Here is a 13,984-nt window from a genome sequence, read left to right as displayed (position 1 = left end):
ACGTCTTATTATATTGATGTAATGTGACACAACGTCTATAGACGTTGCATTTTTTCCCTATTCTACTTTGCAAAATACATAATAGTGTCACAACGCTTGCTTATACATTTGACGCACTGTCCGTCAACGTGTTAACTGATGAAATGCTGACAAAGTCAGCATGTTAATATTTTTGAATGTGAAAATTTTAGTGAAAAATTTTGATTTAGTGTGTTTCTGCACCTTTAGACTTTTGTCTATTATCTAAATATTATTTATGTAACCTGTTATGTTAATATGCAAGTAGTGTAAATATTGTAGTAATCCGCCCCTGTCCAGTGCAAACCAAAAATTCCATCTTCCTTCATCACAAAAATCCGTCCTCCTCTAATACATAAATCGCACACATCTCACTTTCATTCACTAGCGCCAAATATTTTTTTCTCCCTCCACGAGTAGTCAACAAGATTTTCCCGTCTCTCTCCCGAACGCCGGGCACTCCGGTGCATCTCTCTTCCCTATGTATTATAAAAGTTCACCCAAACGCATAGAAGTTTCGCATCTCTGTCCCACCTGGCCGTCCATAGCTACGTCTCCTTCTTCACCGGTCTAGCTATTTAAAAACTACCCTCCTTTAGAACGTAGTGGGAGGGGGTGATTCACGAAAGCGTTAATATTCTCGTCCCGAAAAAGTTTTGAGACTCAGTGTGACGTTTACTCTTGAGTTGGGAAGTGTTTGAACTTTTGATACTTTGTATATAGTGTTCTCTCGTTAAAATTGTGATGCATTTGCCGAACAATCATAGTTTATCAAAAATGACGGATATGTACACATCATTACAGGAAAGTCTTCAAGAATACCACGGTGAACTGGTCCAAACTGGCAGTCCTGCTATTTTGTGTAGTGTTTTACCGACCCACTGGCGCTCAAACAAAAGTTTGCCGATTGCTTTCAAAGTTGTGGCTCTGGACGATGTGTCTGACGGGACTGTAGTGACACTTAAAGCCGGGAATGACGAAAACTATTGTGCCGAATTGAGAAACTGTACCGCAGTTATGAAAAACCAAGTAGCTAAATTTAATGACTTGAGGTTCGTTGGACGGTCTGGAAGAGGGAAGAGTTTTACGCTGACCATCACCATTAGTACAGCTCCTTACTACCAAATGGCTACATATTCCAAGGCCATTAAGGTTACAGTTGATGGACCTAGAGAACCAAGAACCAAATCAAGTAAGTATCTAATAATTCTAAATATAATTCATTTGAATCTAATAAAATAATATTATTAATTCGATTACTTTTGAAGGTTTTAATTCAGCTGTATTTGTTTATTTTTCTCACTAAAGTATTTATTTTATCTGTCATAATTTCTTTCCTGATTATTGATATGCAATTCATGCTAGAGTTGCATCTTGTTTCTTATCGTAAAAATAGTTTCTTAAAAAAAACATTTTTTCAAAATCGTATCAATATTGTCGTTGTATTCTGCACTTAATTTTGTTGTTTTTGAGTTTGAATATTGCAAAATAAATGTTACAACTAACACAATGTTTCGTGCTGCAGATATTAAAAAATATTAGGCCTGGATCCCGCGTACCAAAAAAAAGTTGATTAATAGCAACTTTGATGTACGGGAACACTGGAACAGGGGAAGTTTTAATTGTGGAACAGTTTAAAAACTTGGAACGTCAAATTATAAAAACGTCCTATGTATTTTGTCGAACAGAACTTCCAATTGATTTGTTACCGTTTCATTAAACTCTCATGCAAAAATCAGACTGCTGTTTATCACCAATATAATTCCCGTCATTTGACATGTTCTTCGTGTTCCACTCATTAAAATGCCCAATTGGTGATAAACATCAATCTGATTTTTGCATGAGAGTTTAACGAAATGGTAACAAATCAATTGGAAGTTCTGTCCGACAAAATACATGAACGTGTTCGTAGTCTGACGTTCCAATTTTTAACCTGTTCCACAATTAAAACTTCCCCTATTCCAGTGTTCCCATACATCAAAGTTTGTCCGACTAGACACCGTTAAGCGATTTTAACAAATTTTCAGCTTGCTATTAATCAAATTTTTTGGTACGCGGGATCCAGGTCTATATACTTAACTTGCATAATCTTTAAACCTTAATAAGATGATGTATTTCAAAAATGTGTCAAAATAATTTAGTAAAGCTAAAAAATCAACATATTAAACTGAAAAAACAACCTATTATGTACAAAAATCATAACAATTGATGTTCAGTTCCATACAAAGTGTTCATTGCGAGAATGTCGGTTAACTGTTATAAAAAGTCAACTGCAAATGAAAATTAACTCTGCTTTTTGTATTGGTCATTTTCATTGGACACTCCATAGATCCAAAGTCAAATTTTTTTCAAGACCACTTGGGGTAGTCAAATAAACCAGTTTTTCCTTAAAACACCCGAAGAACTTCAAGTTCTTTCAAAGAGTTTTTACGAAATTGCTTTATTTTTTTTTTGATACTTTCTTCAAGATACAGTTATGGTGCAAAGGAAAGGAATAAATTCGTTATTTCGTAAACCGGCTACATTAAGGAAAAATCCCGAAACAGGTCAATTTTTGTTTTAGATTATGATATTTTAGCATATATATCACACGCGTGACGTCGTCTATCTGGGCGTGATGACGTAATCGATAATTTTTTTAAAAGAGAATAGAAATCGTATGCTAGCTCATTTGAAAGATTATTCAATTCTGTATTCATTCAGTAATGTAAACATTAACATAAAATTATTTATACAGGGTGTCCAAAAACAAATTTTTTAATTAAATTAATTGACAAAAAAAGAAGAATTTATGTAATTTATTTAATACAAAATACTTTTTACTGTTATTAGAAAAGAGAAAAAAATGTTTATTTGGAAAATAAACATTGCTTTTCGCTTAAATTTAATGTTCAAGCCAGCTCCCGCTAGGCACATGCTTTTTGGAAGTTTGAACAATTAATTTAAGCAAAAATCAATGTTAATTTTTCGAAAAAACATTTTTTTCTGTTTTCTGACAGTAGTAAATGTATTTTTAATTAAATAAATTACGTACATTCTTATTTTTTTGTAAATTAATTTATTATAAATTTTTTTGGACAGCCTGTATAAATAACGATGTTAATGTTTATATTACTGAATAGAGAATTGAATAACCTTTGAAATGAGCTAGCACACGATCCCTACTCTCATTTAAAAAATCATATAATGCAATAGTTATTTTAAAAGCGAAGAACTATTAGAAAGGATCAAGAAAGCAATTAAGAAGTCAGAAGGTCAAATGTATGACATGTATTTTTCAAAATTACTCAAAACTTACATAGGACAAACAGAGTGTTTACGTATAAAACGTATATAAGAGCATAAAACAGTTACGCTAACAGAGATTTAAGACATGAGAAGCTTGAGATATCAAACTAATGTAACTTTTTCATTTAATATGCTTCAGATGAAATCAGTTTATCCACGATTAGTAGATACTTTCTATTCTAGAGTTTAGAAGAAATTAGTTATATTCTTTCGTTATTTTCTTCAGTATATAAAAAATAGTTTTTAAGTTCAAGTGTTCTTTCGAGTTTTTGATATCTTTGACCATTTCTGTTTGCTTCTTCAATTCCTCAAGCGTCTCAGAATGTTTAATGAAACGTTTCCACATTTTCAATACTGTTATGGTCACCAAACTATTCCAGAATTGAAATTTTTATGAATCAAAGTCTTTCAGATCTATTTTTTACGTATAAATAATGGCCTCCATCTAAAATTTTAGTGTATTTTCAATAGATTTTTATCAGTAATAATGTGAGCCAAAACGAGAACTGTGCCAAATGCTATATTTAAATCCATACATTGTCATCGTTCAAACAGCGGTTTTGTGGTACCCCAATCCACACTAATTTTATTTATTTGTTATATATTTATCACTTTTGAACTTGCCACATATGCCTCGTCGATAATAATACGATTTTCAGTGTCGCCGTCGTGAGAATATATCATAGCAGTAAAATCCCGGGTTGTAAAATCCAAAAATCCCCAAATAAAAAATAAATCTTCCCAAATGCGAGACATATGCTCCAATAAACCAAATTTAAATGTTCTAAATCAAACATTAAACGAAGTTTTCCTTGACGTGGCCATTTAATATGAGATGCCGACAAACCTTAGACTTCGTATTAAAAGTTTTATATGTTTACAAGTCTAACAGATGTTTACACATTGTTACGGTTGTTTATCAAACATTAAAAGATGTTAAACTGTCGTTTAAAACGTATTATTGGTTTTTTGGCTGGTTTACAAAGAGCGTGGACTCCAGAGAGGATGTATTGCTATTTTTAGCTGTAGGCTGTAGCATACAAACTTCATTTTCAACGTTCAGTAAAATCATCAAAACGCGAAGAAATTTAGAAAAGTATTTTGGCATTATGTATTAATGTGGTTTTATCGTCGAATCCTGAAGTTATCGTATACAGACCACATTACTAATCAGGGTGTTTTAAAGAAAAAGAGCTGTTGATCAAAATAAAAACAGCCAAAATCGAATATCTCGCTCATATCATGAGGACCAGTGAAAGATATGGACTGCTGTAACTAATCTTGCAGGGAAAAGTAGAAGGAAGGCCAGGACCAGGAAGGCGAGGGATTTCCTGGCTGAAAAATCTACGTACGTGCATGGTTCAACAACAACTACAAATCTTTTTAGAGCAGCAGTGTGCAAAGTACAGATTGCCATGATGTTCGCCAACATCCGAAACGGATTGGTACTACAAAAAGAAGATTTTGGCATTTCGAACCATACTCTACGTTTTCTATCTCTTCTTCTTCATGTGCCGTGCTCGATTATCGAACGTTGGCCATCAAATTGGCTATAGCAGTTTTGTTAACGGCAGCTCGAAAAAGGGATGCAGAGGATCTGTTATACCATTCTCTCAGGTTTTAAAGCCATGACGTTCTTCTTCGACTTGGTCCTCTTCTTCCGTCTACCTTGCCTTGTCTTATTAAATTGAGTATATTATATCTCTCTGGGTGTCGCATAACATGGCCAAAATATTCAAGTTTTCGATTTTTAACTGTTCTGACGACTTCCGTGACTTTTGCCATCCAGTGCAAATAATCAACTTCGTTACGAACTCTATCCACCCAACTTATTCGTAGGATTCTTCGGTATAGCCAAATTTCAAAGGCTTCCAATTTCTTGAGAAGAGTATCTGTTAAAGTCCAACCTTCGACACCGTACAAAAGAGTAGAGAACACATAACATCTTACTAATCTAATTTTAAGATTCAAAGTAATGTTGTTTCCACATAAAAGTTTCTTTATCTTAAAGAATTCAGCTCTGGCCTTCTCTATACGTATTCTAATTTCGTTGCTCATGTCCCAGTTCTCATTTAGATTACAACCAAGGTAGGTGATACTGTTAGTTCTCTCTAATTGTTCACCATAAGCTGTTACTACTTCCGGTTGTATTGGCGTCTTACTGACAACCATCACCTTGGTCTTTGCGGTGTTTAGCTTGAGTCCATATTCATCACACGTTGTGGTAATCCTATTGATCAGATGTTGAAGTTCTTCATAATTGCTCGCAATAATTAACGCCGTGTCATCCGCATATCTCAAATTATTAATATTGACGCCATTCATTTTGATACCACATTGAGCATTATCCACTGCTTTATTGAAAACAAACTCAGAATAGATGTTAAATATTAGTGGGGACAAAATGCAGCCCTGCCTTACTCCTCTTCATATTTAAAGTTCTTCAGACGTGTCCCAGCCAATCCTGATGTTTGCACGTTGATGCCAGTAAAGATTTTTGATAATGTGTAGGTCTTTATCATCAATACCCACTTTCTGAAGAATAGCAATCATTTTAGTATGTTTTACCCCATCAAAGGCCTTCTCAAAGTCAATGAAACACATATAAACCGGATGTCCTACATCTCTGCATCTCTGTACCATAACCTGAATACTAAACAGTACTTCTCTGGTCCCAAGGTTATTGCGGAATCCAAACTGTGTATCACCAAGCTGTTCTTCTATGTTTTGGTACATCCTAGAGTGCAAAATTCGTAGAAATATTTTTAAAACATGACTCATCAAGCTAATGGTTCAGTAGTCACTACATCTTTTCGCGTTTGCCTTTTTAGGTATCGTCACAAAAGTCGACAGCAGCCAATCCGTTGGTATATAGCCAGTTTGATAAACTTTATTAAAAAGATGAAGGAAGATCTTTTACCTAAACTTTCGAAGAGCTTTATTATTTCCCTCGGTATTTCGTCTGGTCCCGTCGTTTTCTGGTTTTTGCTAATCTTATTGCTTGTTCAATTTCGTCCATAGTAATGTCAGGTCCTGTAACTGCTTCGTTTTCTATCTACTTTTTCTAAATTGTCAACTGTCACTTAGAGTCGTGTTGCTATGTACTTACTGTTGGAGGTTCATTAAGAAGTTTGCAGATATCCCTAAATCATTAACGCGACTTACAGAGGAAGCACTCATAAAATTCTCCTAAGAATGCTTCACATCAGAATTAGACGCAAATGCGAAAAAGATCTCTAAGATACCCAATTTGGTTTTAGACTTGCTATGGGAACTAGGGAGGCACTTTTGCACTAAATATCCTATTACAAAAATGCCGTGATTAAAGTAAAACTGTATTTGCATGCTTCATGGACTTTGAGAAGGCATTCAATAAAGTCTAGAATGTAAAATTAATGCAGATGCTAAAAAATATAGGAATAGATGACAACAATATTCGCATCATTAAAAATTTGTGCTGGAATCAAACTGCTATCGTAAAAATTGAAGATAACCACACCGATAATATCTTTATTCAATGAGGAGTCAGACAAGGCTGCGTTTTGTTCCCAACATTGTTCAATGTTTACTCGGACCAGTTATTTAAAAAGGCACTTGAGAGACAGTCATATGGAATAAAAATCAACGGAGAACTACTTAATGTAATAATTAGACCCGCGTACGACACAATAATGCTGCCAGAAAATATTGAAGGTCTTCAAATTCTGCTTGATCACCTATTTCATTGTCATTCTATCTATACAGACATCTATTCTATGATCTTTACTTATTCTTTTTTATTATGTATTTGTACGTAACATATATCCACAAAATATATAAAATCTCACTAAACAAAAAAAAAAAAGAATTTAATAAAGAAAACCATATGATAATTATAATAATTATAAGAATATAACAGTCTTTATACCGAAGTGATCGAAACTTATTTTTGATCACCTCGGTATAAGGACTGTTATATTCTTCTGTCATAAAAACGGTGCTATCATGCATTTCCAAATGGACTATAAAAGCAACTCCTTAATGATATTTTTGTATCAAAATTTTCATTTTCTTTAATCAAAGAAGTTGCAAATAATAAACCATTTTTTTTATTATTAACAACCATTTAAATAATAATTTTCCATAACTCATAACACGTTTTCCAGAATTGTTATTGATGCTTCCATTATACCTTACTGTGGTGATCTTTGCACAACATTGCTGCCTAAAATATAATATCAAACCTTCTCGTTTTTTACAAAAGAATTATTTTTGTTTAATTTTTGTTGCAGATTACCAATACGGATATGGTATGCCTGGATTGCCAGGAGGATTCAATCCTTTCCTGATCAACCCTGGATGGTTAGATGCCGCTTACATGTCCTACGCCTTTCCTGATTACTTGCGAAGATCTGCCGGTATTCCACAGCAGCCAAATATACACACACCTCTAGTTAAAGGTAAGTTATAAAAAGTCTATTCTACATTCCATAAAATGGCGAATTCGCTCTATATACCCGCCAAAAATAATACAAAAAAAATAGATTAAAGTATAATAAAAATACAACAGTAAAATCTTTCCTGGTCTGACGTATGGCTAAGAAACATGGACATTAACAAAGGCCAACATAAACGAAGTAGAAATAACTCAAAGAAAAATGGAATGATCCATGTTGGGAATACAACTGCAAGACAGAAAATCAAACAAATGGATAAGAGAGAAGACAAAAGTAAAATATGTAACTGAACATACAACAGGGTTAAAGTGGAGATTTGTAGGCCACAATGCGAGACAGAAAGATAAAAGATGGAATGCTGAAATACAAAATTGGAGACCGTGTAAAGGAAGAAGAGTAAGAGGAAGACCTCAGATGCGATGGAAGGAAGATTATTGTAAAAGCTTTAAGGAACTCACTGGAAAAACGCAGCCAAGGACAGACAGATATGGAAAGATTTGGAGAAGACCTATGTCCAAAGTTGGATAAAAATGGTCTAAAGAAGGAGAAGAAGAAGATAATAAAAAATATTTTAATATGGAACAGTCTTAAACACTTAAATCACGCAAAGAAGCTACAAGGGAACAATTGGAAAAGAAATGATTGATGACATCAGTTATTTCGAATGGACAAATGACTTGAATTAATAATTACCATAAAAAAAATTACCTGTATTGTACTTGTTCCTATTTGCATGGTTTCGTTATCCTCTTCTACGTTTGTCATATATTTAGTTATGTGTAGTTAATTTTTAGACCTATCTCATTTGCTTTCTTGTCCAATTGTGTTATCATTTTGTTAAGATCTTTCATATTATTGTTCTGATATCACCGCTATGTCATCCACATATCTCAGGTTTTCAGCAGTTGTCCGTTGATATTGATTCCTCTGTTGTGCCATTCAAGTTTTCGTTTCTACCATCATCAGAATACAGTGGCGTCCAGTCCGTTGATTCTTTTTTATTATAAATATTACATGATTTTATTTGTTATAAATATTACAAGATTTCCAACATTTCCACACATATTTTCATAGCAATATTTGCAAAATTTTACTAATATTGTCATTATTACATTCTTTTGAAAAATAGAAAAGATTTTAAAGTATTTCTCATTTGTTCCAGGCTCGCCTTTAGCTCCGAACGTCCAACCTCCTCACGACTTCTTCATTCCTCCACCAGCAGCCCCTGCTGGACCCTTCCACACCGGTGCTAACTTCCTTCCTAGTGCATTACCTCAATTCTCCCAAGAACTGAACAAACTATCCGGTTTCGACATGCCTTTACGACCTGTGATGCCTAGTCCTTTAGATCAGATGAGCTTGCGGATATCACCAGTCTCCAACAGCCAATCAGTCAGTCCGCAGCTGTCTAGTGCACAGGAAACCAAAATACATTCGACGGTGGATCAGTCTTCCTCCTCGGATAACTCCGATGATGAGGATATAGACGTTGTTAAATCGGCTTTTGTGCCTATCAAATCAGCGAGTACGTTGCTCCAAGAAATCCAACATCCTGACTCAACAGTGCAAGACAAAGAACCTTTAGGTGTAAAAAGTGAAGAAACAAATAGGACTGCTAAAAGTTCGTTAGTTAATTTGAGTTCGCCGAATACTAAGTTAAATTCACCTTCAGTTAATTCGATCAAATCTGTTTGGAGGCCCTATTAGCCATTTTGTAGATGAACTTGTTTAAATTTATATGTAGCTTGCGTGTGCCATATTTTTTCGGTGTGTTAGCAAGCTTGACATTCCTGGTTTAACTGATGAGTCACAAAATATTTAAATACTTCAGATTATAGTAGTACCAGCTATCTAAGCAACTCATTAATATTCAGCTCAACGGCTTCAGTTTTATGAAATGATCCCTTGTTTATGTAATTTGATACCTCGACAAGTAGCACCCCGCTGAGCTAAATAATAATAAGTCTCTTAGATAGCTGGTATTACTATAGCTGCTGTCTAATTCTTCAAGAATTTCATATAATTTATAATATATTTTACGCAAAAAATAGAAACAAATCTATAAAAAACTGGCATTGCTCTATTTAGACAAGGCGAAAACGGCGGGTTCGTTGGGAAACATATTCCCATGAGATTTTTTTGCATAATTACATTCGTGAGACATCCCAGAATAAGGTTCAAGAAGTCGCCCACGTGAAAAGTGGACCATATTTTTTTAACAATCTTTTTTTTAATCAAATCGCAAAAATCAATATTTTTGGCCCGGAAAATTTTTTTGTAGGTTTTTTGGACCATTCTGGATAAAAAAGTTCTCTTATAATTTTTCTCTAAAGTTGATCGTTTTCGAGTTATAAGGAATTTAAAATTGAAAAAAACGAAAAATGGCCATTAAGGCTTAATAACTCGGTTAAAACTTATTATTACAAAAGTCAGAAAGTGACTAAATCAAAGTTTAATGCCCCCCTACAAGATCCTGAAGAAATTTTTGTCATTATTTGATTACTAAGCTGTTATTTTTAAGTAATATTGAGCGCCATGCACGTGGTAGCCGGCCGTAAATGCTGAGTGCGAGAGAGATGCCACTCCGGCAGTCCAATTGTGCATCTTACTTGCACTCACATTTACGGCCGCCTACCACGTGAATGGCACTCATTATTATTACTTAAAAATAACAGCTTAGTAATAATATAATGACAAAAATTTCTTCAGGATCTTGCAGAGGGGGCATTAAACTTTAATTTAGTCACTTTCTGACTTTCACATTAATAACTTTTAACCGAGTTATTAAGCCTTGAAAATCGCCATTTTTTCTTTTTTTTTTAACTTTAAATTGCTTATAACTCGAAAACGATCAACTTTACAAAACAATTATAAGAGACTTTTTTTATCCAGAATGGTCCAAAAAACCTACAAAAAAATTGTCAGAGCCAAAAATATTGATTTTTGCAATTTGATTAAAAAAAATTGAACCACTTTTCACGTGGGCGACTTCTTGAACCTTATTCTGGGATCTCTCACGAATGTGATTATGGAAAAAAATCTCATGGGAATATTTTTCCCAACGGACCCGCCGTTTTCGCCTTGTCTAATTCGTAACATTTTTAATGGTTTGTGTCTCATTTTAGTTAAAAATATGATGTATTTTAGAAGAACAGATATTAACCTATAGTAATTTATGTTTTGGTTGCAATTATTTCTAAACAAAAAATTGAAGCAAAAAAACCGTAAGTAAGAAGAAACATATTGTGGTTTGGTATTTATTTTTGGCAATTTTATAAATACAATTTGAACAAATTTTATGTGAAAAATCGGCTAATTCTCACTTTTACTTTAAAAATTTATTTTTCTATGTTTCTTTAGATTCTATACCTTCTTTTAGTGTTCCTTATAATTATTTCTGTTCGTTTTCTTTTATAGTCCTTGTTTAAATTTTAGTTTTATATCTCTGTTTCTTTTTACTTATATACAAATAAATTGATTTGTATATATTTTAGTTTTCATAAAATATGCATTTTTCCATTGTCTTGGCTGGCTAGATATAGGCCCCTTCCCGGCGTTATTATGCTGTTTGATCTTAAGGTGAATATGGTCAAGTCTCCACGCTGTTTTAACAATTTTTTAAAAATCATCTACTCATTTTGGTAGAAATCTTTGTATATTTCAATTTGTGATACGTTGCCTCCAATTTATCATGCTCTCGCATCAATATTGTTTTTCCTGATTATTTATCCAGCTCATTTTCACTCAAGACGAGAAATTTATTATATCTCTTCAGTGACCTTTCTGCTGTTTCTAACGCCTTAGTTTCCTATTCTACCTCCTAAGGTTAAGTCTTAATATGTTTCATCTGAGTTATCCAATTTCTTAGAGGTGTAAATTCTTTTGCACTTCTGAGGCTAACAGTAGTTTGCAAGTATCATCAAATTTTCTTTAATTCTTTGACTAACTTCAACAATGTTTCTTTGTCTAACTTGCTGATGAATTTTTTTAAATTTCCGTTGAATTAATTTACAGTCCTATCTATTTTGATACTTCATTTAGTTCTATTGGGAATAATTAATTACAATTTTGATAGGTAATGCAAAAACACCAGAAAAAATACGTTTAAAATCATATACATTTAGTTCTTTATCCGCTTTTATCATGGATTCCAGCTCTTCAACGCTTATGTTTATCAAAATGAAGCCGATTGCAAGCCTCCTCTGATGTAGATTATCTTTTAATAACACTTCTTCTGCTTGTTTCTTTCTTGTTATTGATGTTTCAACACGTTGTCTTTCACTTGTCTTCCTGTTCTAATATCATCGCCAATTTTTATGTGAAAAGTTTTGTAAATATCACCCATGAGAATGGAATATGTTTTGTTATGCAGAATTGCTCGTTTCAGATTAAAATGTCCACAAATCGATCGTTTCCAGTGGTCGTTTTTGATTGTCTGTGAATGCCATTTATAGTGAGATATTGTATTATCTGGACCTCTAGAGTGAACGTAGAGTAATCTAAAACTCAGTATACTCTACAGTATAACTACAAATATTTACAGATTTTACTGTACCTAAATCCATCTTGCTTGACCAGTTAATACAGATCGTTTTGCTAGCAAACGAGTCTTTATTATTCGCGTTAACATTGTATGCATGTAGGACACTACAGTTACAGGCAAATAGTATTCTTCGAATTCTCTGATATTTTGCGCTCTATACTGCGTTCAAACCAAGGTAAGCTTGAGGTCGCACCCATCGGTGGGTGTATCGTGACGTCACAGCTTGTCATTATTCAGAATTTAATTTTTAACCAATGACAAGCTGCGACGTCACGACACACTCACCGATATGTGTGACGTCGAGCTTATCTTAGTTTTTAACGTAGTATAGTAGACTTACTAAATAACATTTTTTAACATTAGTAGTGATATTTTTCCTCATTTTAAACATTGCGTAGTTTCTGCCATCTAAAATCAATATTTTGATAATAACTTTAACGATTTAGTTAAAATATCAGAGATCCTTTGTTAAAGGTATATTTAAAGTTCCCCAATAACGGTACCATTAAATGACAGAACGTTTTCGGATTAAAAAGTCCATCATCAGTGTTACTAAAAGAAAAAAATAGCATGCCCGAGCCACCAAAATGTTTTGGGTAAAAACCATTTTAATGATGTTGAAAATTGTTGTGTTAAACTACATATTTTTAATAATGCTTAGTAATGTTCAAAATATTCCTGGATGTTATCCAGAGTAACACAGGACTCTTCCCACGTGATTGTCCTGAGTAATATCCAGGAATATTTGCAACATCACTGAGTATTATTAAAAATATGTAGTTTAACACAACAATTTTCAACATTTTGGTGGATCGGGCATGATATTTTTTGGCTTTTAGTTACACTGATGATGGATTTTTTAATCTGAAAACGTACTGTGATTTAATGTAGCCCTTATTAGGGAATTTTAAATGTACTTTTTACAAAGGATCTCGTATTTTTGTGATTTATGGTATACAGCAACTACAGGAATTTTAGTTACCTCGTGGATTTTTTAAAATATCCGTTAAACCAAGAATAAGACATTATAGATTAATATTTGTTTGCTACCCTTTAAACCTGTTGCAATATTTTATAAACGATTTTGTAAATTGTACAGAGTATTTATTTGTATATAGTATATATGTATATAGTGTATAAAAGATGTGTTATAGATATTACCAGATTTTAAAGAATTTGACAATGTACTGCAATTGTGATAGCAGATAGATTTTTAGGTATTTTTGTACAATGATTGAATTCTTTAACGGATTCTTTAATATAGCGAATAAACGACTTTTTATTGATTTAAACTTTAGTTTTATTGTTCATCTTATTCAGTCCACCTATTGAAATTACCTAAACTTTAATTACCTAATCAATTAAGTTCATTCAAAAAGATCTTTCTAAAAAAGTGAATAAAAAAGTTTTTTACCACTTTATGAGTGGAAACATGATGAAAAGCTTAATTGAACACATGAGTTCAGAGTTTATATAAAGAAGATCCCAATCATTGGAAATAAAAAACATAAGAGAGAAACAGGCAATGAAAACAAAAATTATCCTAGTTATGATGTAACTAAAAATGTAAGTTTATTTATTATTATTTTAAGTTTTTTTAAGCCCATCTTAGACGTTGCGATTAAATCTCTTGGACTACATCGCTAGCCCTATATATCGGATTCTTTTGAGGATTTTTCTCTCAAAACTTTACATCTCC

General features: G+C 33.1%; 1 protein-coding gene across 1 annotated transcript; it reads left to right on the top strand.

The window, feature by feature from the left end:
- Positions 1-574: 574 nt before the first annotated feature.
- Positions 575-13,555, top strand: LOC126888268 (segmentation protein Runt-like). The gene is made up of 3 exons (XM_050656376.1): positions 575-1,210; positions 7,578-7,745; positions 8,905-13,555. Exons 1-3 carry the CDS (start codon positions 763-765, stop codon positions 9,447-9,449), a joined length of 1,161 nt encoding a protein of 386 aa, XP_050512333.1. The 5' UTR covers positions 575-762; the 3' UTR covers positions 9,450-13,555.
- The last annotated feature ends 429 nt before the right edge of the window (positions 13,556-13,984 follow it).

The sequence above is a fragment of the Diabrotica virgifera genome, chromosome 7 (genome assembly GCF_917563875.1).
Source record: "Diabrotica virgifera virgifera chromosome 7, PGI_DIABVI_V3a".
Taxonomy (NCBI): Eukaryota; Metazoa; Arthropoda; class Insecta; order Coleoptera; family Chrysomelidae; genus Diabrotica; species Diabrotica virgifera.
This window is presented reverse-complemented; position numbering and strand designations above follow the sequence as displayed.